The sequence below is a fragment of the Atta colombica genome, unplaced genomic scaffold (assembly GCF_001594045.1).
Source record: "Atta colombica isolate Treedump-2 unplaced genomic scaffold, Acol1.0 scaffold210, whole genome shotgun sequence".
Taxonomy (NCBI): Eukaryota; Metazoa; Arthropoda; class Insecta; order Hymenoptera; family Formicidae; genus Atta; species Atta colombica.
The window spans coordinates 1,798,797-1,807,345 of NW_017259306.1; the positions used below are offsets into that span (position 1 = coordinate 1,798,797).

At 34.3% G+C, this 8,549-nt stretch overlaps 3 protein-coding genes across 3 annotated transcripts in view; 2 read left to right on the plus strand and 1 right to left on the minus strand.

Annotated features, from left to right (window-relative positions):
* The first annotated feature begins 2,138 nt into the window (after positions 1-2,138).
* LOC108687638 (checkpoint protein HUS1-like) lies at positions 2,139-4,329 on the plus strand. The gene is made up of 3 exons (XM_018193514.1): positions 2,139-2,232; positions 3,374-3,780; positions 3,961-4,329. The coding sequence occupies exons 1-3, from the start codon at positions 2,181-2,183 to the stop codon at positions 4,327-4,329; spliced, it is 828 nt and encodes a 275-aa protein (XP_018049003.1). The 5' UTR covers positions 2,139-2,180.
* A 176-nt stretch (positions 4,330-4,505) lies between these two features.
* LOC108687668 (nuclear pore glycoprotein p62) lies at positions 4,506-6,403 on the minus strand. Its single transcript, XM_018193571.1, has 5 exons — positions 6,214-6,403; positions 5,807-6,085; positions 5,367-5,727; positions 4,996-5,236; positions 4,506-4,868 (listed from the first exon to the last, which is right to left on the minus strand). Exons 1-5 carry the CDS (start codon positions 6,269-6,271, stop codon positions 4,506-4,508), a joined length of 1,302 nt encoding a protein of 433 aa, XP_018049060.1. The 5' UTR covers positions 6,272-6,403.
* A 1,524-nt stretch (positions 6,404-7,927) lies between these two features.
* Positions 7,928-8,549, plus strand: part of LOC108687687 — a 2,832-nt gene continuing 2,210 nt past the window's right edge. The window contains exon 1 of the mRNA XM_018193600.1: positions 7,928-8,413. Coding sequence (XP_018049089.1) covers positions 8,045-8,413 — 369 coding nt within the window. The 5' untranslated portion in view covers positions 7,928-8,044. The remainder of the gene's footprint in view (positions 8,414-8,549) is intronic.

An 8,549-nucleotide genomic window follows, 5' to 3' on the forward strand; every position in this document is an offset into this window, starting at 1 on the left:
CATTCAAGAATCACGTAATCCACCCGCACACGAGAGTGGTGAATACGTAGTGATTTAAACAATATGGCCACCTCACTACCCTCGGAAGTCTTAGAACACTCGAGACGCGATGCCTCGAGCGAGGGGGAGAGAAATCTTTGTCAGCCACACTCCCGCGTGAATTTGTACACGCACACCTGCTTGCACCGACACGCTACGTCGCACTCGTGACTTCGCGACGATCAACGCAACGACGATCGCGTCCCACCGGTGGCCCACGTCAAGTTTTGACAGTCTGATTTGCTGCGAAGCGTAGATCACTTCCCGCGACGCGACGCCGCGAGACGATTATCTCTATTAGAATACTACAATTCCCATAGAGTCATCGACGCCAGCGGAGATCGACCCCGTCGCGTCGGTCATGTAGTTCTGTATTCACATCGCATCCCTTAATTTATTTGTGAAAGAAATGTATCGATAATACATTATAGTTCCTATATAACCGACGATGGCAAAAGAAACTTTTATTTTTTTATAAGGCTTTGTTCCAAAATTTACGGTCAGTAACGGAATTCTCTAACGTTTTATCGATGATTGTCGCTATCGTTAGTTAGCGATAGCCAATGGGAGGACTATCCTGGAAGAAAGCGCGTCACTCATTGGCTATCGCTTATAGCTAACGATTGCGACAATTGTCGATAAAACGTTTAAAGAATCCCGCAATTAATGAGATTCTATAATATAATAAATGTGATGTAAATAATATCGAGGTGCCATTGTTTTTCCCCTGAAAAAATTAGTGCAACACTGGTGGCCAAAGAGAACATGAGCCTTTTTCCTGTCGCAAAATGCCCCCGTGCACTACTGCCCTCTGAAGAAGTGGATGTAAACTACACAACACCCAGTGAGAAATGACAATGAAATCGATGTTGACAATGAATTCGACGTCGAATTGATTGTAAGGAAATTCGATTCGATGTCGATTCTATTATCATTTTTCTCACTGGATATCCATTCTTTTGCAGTACTCCTGATGGAAATAAATCACTGAAATAATTATCCAGCAAATGAGAATGGATTAAAATCAATTGAAATTTTTTTCTATCCGAATGCGTATTTTAAATAGCGAATACTTTTTTTTTATTCAATTGAATGCAATTGGATTGAAAAACTGCATTTCCTATTCAAAATTTTGAATTGAACAGTATTCACAATAGTGTATGCAGAAAAAGCTAATATTATTTTTAGATTGAAAGGCACAGAGATATGCTCCATGCAATTTCTATAAATGAATAAAAATGCATTCAGGATTGAAAAGCATTCATTTTAACATTTGTGAATCAATATTTCTGAAAATCTGAATCCTCTTTCAATTCATTTCAATCTATTCTCGTTTGCTGGGATGTAACATAAAAAAGGGATGTGACATAAAAAAATAAAAGGATAATTTTTACATTATTTGTTTTAAAAAAAATCAAATTTAAAGAAATGTTAAAAAATTACTTATAATTATATATATTAAATTATGCATAATTGTGTATGAACAATTTTTTTTACATTTTTCCAAACTTATTTTTTTCTAAAATAAATAATAAGAAAATTATTCTTTTAATTATTTTTGATGTTTTCACATTACTATTATTATTTCTATTACACTAAAAGTAATTTTGCAAAAGAAAGAGGGATGTATATTTATACATATTCATTAATACATATTCATGTATAAAAATTTTTTACTGAGACTGAAAATATATAGATATGTTTTGTATTCAATTGCATTCAGTGCGAATCGGTGTTGCATTAATTTCCAGGTTTTCCCAGTGGAAAATACTAACAAATTTTGCAAATAAATTTGGAACACAGCTTATTACCTAATTGTAAAAAACATGAAACAATTTAATTATTAAATCGTGCCAGACAAAACTAGCAGCAAACGAAGTTCTCATTTGATGACAGCGGCTGTGTTCCAAAATGTACCGCCAGTGCTAAAAATATACAGTATACGTGATGGAAACTATAGATTTTCAGCTGGCAGTGAATTTTTTAACACAGCCACTGTAGTCATACCAGCATCGCTGGTCACATAGTATATTGCACATAATAGGCCAGTTTTTCGCGCCAATTTTACATATTCTCTTGATTTTTTCTTTGACATTTGCAATAACATAGGTGTCAATAATAAACGGATGATTTGATTAAAAATGAAGTTCAAAGGCAAAATGACAGATGCAGGTGCCATGCGGGACTTTACACGTAAAATTTAAATTTTATATTTCTAACCTCGTCATAGACGTCGAAGATGATAAAGTTCAGAGTTGCGCCAGAGTATTTCAAAATTACATTTACATGGAATATTTTTGTATTGTTTTCATTAAGTTTACATGAATCTTTTTCATATGTAAGACAATATAAAATACAATGTAAAATATGTAATTCCGATGAGGGTATTATAATATTTTTCGTAATAAGAATTCTTCAAATCGACAAACTTAATTTGAGATGTTTATTATTATTTAAAATGATTTATTATTATGTCAATTTGATGTTATAAATGTCTAAAAGTAATCGTAAATTGTACTTAAAATAAATTACATATCGAGTTATTCCAACATCTCATTTTGACTAGTAACGCTTCTTCAAGACTAACATTATTATGAATATATGAATTGTACTTAAAATAAATTACATATCGAGTTATTCCAACATCTTATTTTGACTAGTAATACTTCTTCAAGACTAACATTATTATGAATGGGATAATGTAATACAGAAAGAAATAATTAACTTTTGTGAATATTGATATTAATATTAATAAATAAAAATATATAAGTAAAATAGAAGTTTTAGTGTAGTCCATTACAATGACAAAAAACATAGGCTTTAAAAACATGACATGATTAGATTGTTTTTACATAAGTAACACATAAAACATAGTTTACATTGTATTCACATAGATGTTCACATAGATTATTATATTTTACAAAATGCACAACCCTGCTGAAGACTACAACGTGCTCTTTGTTTCTTATTTCTTATTATTTACCTTTTACTTTTTTTCTCCTCTTTATAACTGTTTCATCAACAATCATATATCTTGTCTCTTCCAAAGTTCTTTTAAACCTAATCTACAATGTGTTCTTTGCTTCCTACTACTTGTTTTTACCTCACATCTTTTTTCTTCTTTGCGACTATTTTATAAACAATCCCATTTCTTTTTACCAAATTCTTTAACTTTTATCTTGGTTACAGAAAATGAAAAAACTGAATAAGAAACAAAAAGGTAAGAAATAAAAAGTAAAATAAAAAGTAAGAAACGGGAAGTAAAGAGCACATTTTAGACTAAGTTTTAATCTTGACGTCTTATTGATCAATAAACGTTTTTCGTACTCTTCAGATATTGTTAGTACTATATCTCGAATGGCAAAGTACTGCGTGTTGCAATTGGCACCGACCGAATTGTGCTTCAGTGTCGGTGATGAGCATATACCCGTGCTCTGGACGGTGATCTTGCCGCAACACTTCTTTGCAGAGTATATTATGAACGGTGTGACTGAGCAGGAGAATAAGATTTACTTGGAATTCGATGCCTCTATGTTTGCCAGAAGCTTGAATAGCCTAAGAGCAATGGCGAAGAGTGTGAAAATTAAATTGACGAACAGACAACAACCTTGTCTGACGTTTGAAATTGACCTGACTTCCCTGTCCATTGACTCACGACAGTGTGTACATGACGTACCCGTGAAACTCATACATCGTAGAGATTGGCCGGAACACAAAATGCCAGATATTCCAAAATTTGATGTAAGTAGAAGACTTAATTCTTTTTAGCTGAATTTCTTGCACGATTCATCTTCTTTTCTTTTCATGGAAAAAGGAAAAGATAAACTCTGCGAAAAGTTTAACTAAAAAGGACATAAGATATCTAATAATGCAATATTTATCGTGCATGATCGAATCGGCAGAAATACAATCTCATTCCAGATATCGCTAGAAATGCCACAGTTGAAGTATCTACGGCATATCACGGATAGAATGAAAAATATAAGTTCTCAACTGATAATGATCGCCAATAAACGTGGTACATTGATATTAAAAATTGATGTGGACCTTGCTACGGTGTCCACTCACTTTAAAGGACTACAAGTTTATGAAAACGAAGAGACTGAACAAGAGACTGACGATATTTTGGCGATCATTAACATAAAGAAATTCTCTATGTTTTTGGGTTGGGACATTCTCCAGCCGGATAGTGTTAAGTGTAACTTATTGAAGGAGAAGATAGTGAAACTAACTTTAGATGTGAGAGATCATGTTAAGATACATTATTTTATACCAGCCATTGCATCTTGAGCAAAGAAAAAAATTTAGATACAGTATTACTTAAATGCAAAATATATATTTCTCATGATTCTCATTCATACACATCATATTTCATTCGTATGTTAAACTTTTCATTAAATAAGGTACTCACAAAAAATAATTTTTAAGTTTATATATATATATATATATATAAAACAAGTCGACAGCTAATTATAAGCTAAATGTAAATTCTGTTCGCTCTCTTGCCTGAAACTTTGATGCATCTGATCAATTTGTTGTATTTTCTGATTTAACAAAGCCGTCTGTTGATCCAACCATTGTAAACTGTTCATATGCGCGTTTAAAATTTTTCCAATTTGAACGATTGGATCACTGGAGTCCTGAGCGCGATTTGCTTCATTTAAATGTTCTATTATTTCCTTTAGATCTTCTGACATACGTTTCAATTGGGTATCGAGATTTTCCGACAAACGATATGTATATTCTCGATCGGAATCCGAGACAGAAAGAGACGCTAACTCCTTTTCCAATGGTACTAAACATTCTTGCAGCTCTTTCTGTTGTCCAACCTGAATGATATAATTATTTAATTTGAATGATACAAATTTTTAATTTAATTCGATGAAAATTTAATAGTTTTTTGTATTAGCATTTGTATAAATATTACAAAATTGCAAGAATACAAATGTGACTTACGACATAATCCAGCTCGTGCTCCAATTGTTGCTGTTCGATTTTTACTCTTTCAACTTCTTGATTCAGGGTTACTATTTTCTCCCCATTTGTTATCAACAATTTATCCCAGGCGTTAACTTGTGTAGCTTGATTCACAAATACTTTTTCTTGCTCCTCTAACTCTAAAGTCCACTTGTTGATAGATTCTTCAAGCTGACAGAAATTAATGGCACCTGGTTGAATACCAGTTGCAGAACTAACACTGTAATAAAAGATTTTTACAGAGAGTTAAAATTGAGCTGTTATAATAAATCGAATTTATCATTAGTAATGAATAAGGATAAACTGATTATTCTGAAGATAAATTTTGTAATAAGCAAAACTATACTTACGTAGTAGTAGTACCCAAGGAAGTATGAGTAGCAGGTGCTGCTAAACTCGTTGAAACAGCAGCAGAAGTCGTTTTGCTCAGAGGAAATCCAGTGGAAGTAGTCGTTGATGTTCCGAAATTAAATCCTGCTGCAGTAGTTGCTGCGAGAGAAAATCCAGTGTTTGAAGTTGTGGTAGGGCCTGTTTTCGAGGCATCGAATGAAAGCCCCGGTGCTGCAGATGTCGGTGCTGTACTGCTAGGAAGGTTAAAGTTCGGTGCACTCGTTGTTGATGTTGTAGTTGCAACTGTACTTCCAAGACCAAAGCTAGTTCCAGTAGTCATAGTATTTAGTGTCGGAGTACCGAAAGTCAAGCCAGTGGAGCCTTAGAAATATAACATATACATGTAATGTCTTTCTAATAGAATATATAGAATATGAGAAAAATATAATATTCGATCAACCTGTCATAGATTTTGCTGATCCGACACCAAAATTGAAACCTCCCGTTGTAGTTGTCGCAATGGGAAATCCTGTGGCTGGAGTTGTAGGCACTTTCGTGGCATCGAAGGAAAGTCCCGTCGGTGCGGGCAAAGGTGTCCCACTGCTCGCAAGATTCGTGAAACTGGGTAGACTCGACGCAGTAGATATGGATGTTGTTGTCGCGGTTATACCACCGCCGAGGCCAAAGCTGGTTCCAGTGGTCATAGTAGTCGGAGTACCGAAAGTCAAACCGGTGAGTCCTTGTAACACGAAAAGAGCCAACGTGCATCAAAATACCGAACGTGATTTTTCTCCGGAGCTAGATAAAGTGCAAAGATAATATTCCTGAAGATTTTATTCTTGCTTCGGTTCAGAATGTTCGTTGTACCTGTCGTGGGTTTTGGCGTACCGAAGGACAATCCAGTATTCGGAGGTGTAGCCATCATGTATTTCAGATCTGTTGCTGTTCCGACCGTATCCCGCCGAGAAATCAAACTTGATGATTAAATAGGTTAAATTGCGTGACTCGTATCACAGAAAGACAAACAGATGTACACACCGGTCGCGTAGTTCTTAAAGTGCTCACTTCGTGCTCATCGAATTGTCGGAAAGATCAAGCGGGACAAGTGGAGCACCAATCAATCCGACAACGACAAAATAGTGACCAATCACATCGCAGAAAAGCTTCTCCGTCTTCGTTTGTAGATTCTTTATTCGTCTCGAAGAAAATTTTGAACTGATGTACGAGTATAGCTGAACTTCTTGCATTGTTCACCTTTCTCTTTTTTCTCTCCATCTTGGAAAAAAAAGAAGGAAAGATGAATAATACAACTGAAGTTCAGCTAAAAAGAACAGATCTTTATGTATGACACTGGTGGCACAATAAATTGAAGTGAAACAAGCTATTATTTGCCGAAAAAGAATAGGTTTTAAGTTTATTTCTGCAGAGAGAAATCTCTGATTCTTGCATTAAAATTTTCTTTCTCGCTTTTGCCAAATATCAAATATGTATCTATTTCACTCATATACTTCGCCCTTCCGACGGCTCCGACTGCCACACTGAAAATCGAAAATTTATTATAGATTCAATACATACATTTGTAACATACTGTAGCATCTCTACGACTCTGTGTTTACATGATAGATGCGCAGTATATTCGCGATTGTAATTATCACGTGGTGGCGATAATAAGAAATACACCAGTGATCGATGTGCATTTCTCTCGCCTCCCGGCGAGAAACGCCGGGACTGCCGGGTGCAGCTTTATGATTCTGACGAAACAAATCAGAATCCAATCAAATCCCACGCGGGATTGTCCCAAATCTATTGTCGCGCGCGGACGTCTTGCGGACGTTCTACGTTCGGGTACGAGTTATTCATACGCCGTTCGGTGTCGTCAGCTGTGTCCTGTGCTCCGCCCATTTATTTGGCGTCTGAAACAGACCGCATTTGGAAAATCTCGGAATTTTGGATTTCCGTTTGATTTGACTTGAGACGTCACACGGGGGTGCTTGAAAATACGATCTCAGGAACCAGCGATATTTATTGCGTGGACACTTCTGATTTAAAATCTAAATCTGATGATTTAATGCACCACGGTCTGGGAATCATATATTGAAGATTTTATTAATTTTTAATATGAAGATATTTGTATCGTCTGTATATACAGATTATAGTTTAGACATTGAAGAGTGATAAAAGGTAAGTATTGTTCTGTGTTATACTTTTAATGCCCATTTGCATTAACTGTAGATTAACTTTAATCTCGGTTTAACTTAATTTCATCATTTTTTTAGTTTTAACAACTAGAATTAGAAAAAAACGGAGAGTAAGTTGAACCAGAATTAAAGTTAATCTTAATTGCGACAGAAAGAAATATAAAAAAGTTAAAAATGTTCTCTGGATGTACTTTATCACATCTTCTGCATATTTGATAATTTTGTTTGCATCTTTCTTTTTAGATTCTGTGATTTCTTTACTTAACATCAGACTGAGTACAACGCCTAATTTACCAGCAATCTTGGAAGATCTTTGTTTATTGGTTTATTTATATTACTGGTCATGAACACTAAGAAAAACATCATTTTATGAAAACAATTTATGAAATATCAATATTGAAATGATTAATAGTCGAATTTTGAATGCTATTCATCTAAGTTTTATTCGCTCATCTAAGTAAAAAATTGTAACAAATATTTTAAGCGCAATCATAATTATAATGTTGACGTTAATTGGCTTGTATGCATGCTTTTATTCATTCCGATTTGCAAGCAGCTCAACCCTGACTGCACCTCCTCTGTCAGCTCTAGTAGTCGCGTTTGAAAGCGTATATGATCTATCGTTATTAGCTAATACCTTATCGGATCAAGGGATTGATACAACATTAATAATACCGACATATACTGCTAATAATATTTACAATAAACTGATCGACGTTGAAGTGTTGCAACTGGATGTTAACATTGATAAGTCAGTGTCTGCTGAGAAACATGCATTAGAAATATGCAATATTTTTTTCAAGGATGAAGAAGTATTGAATAAAGTACAAAAATTTCAGCCTACGTTCATTATATTTCCAGCATTAAGGTAATATCGATATTAAAACCAGTTTTATTTCATTATACAATGTATTTGAAAGATCTAGGCTTCATTAATTTAATAAAATATATAATATTTCGTATGTATACTTTTACACACACACACACATATATATATATATATAT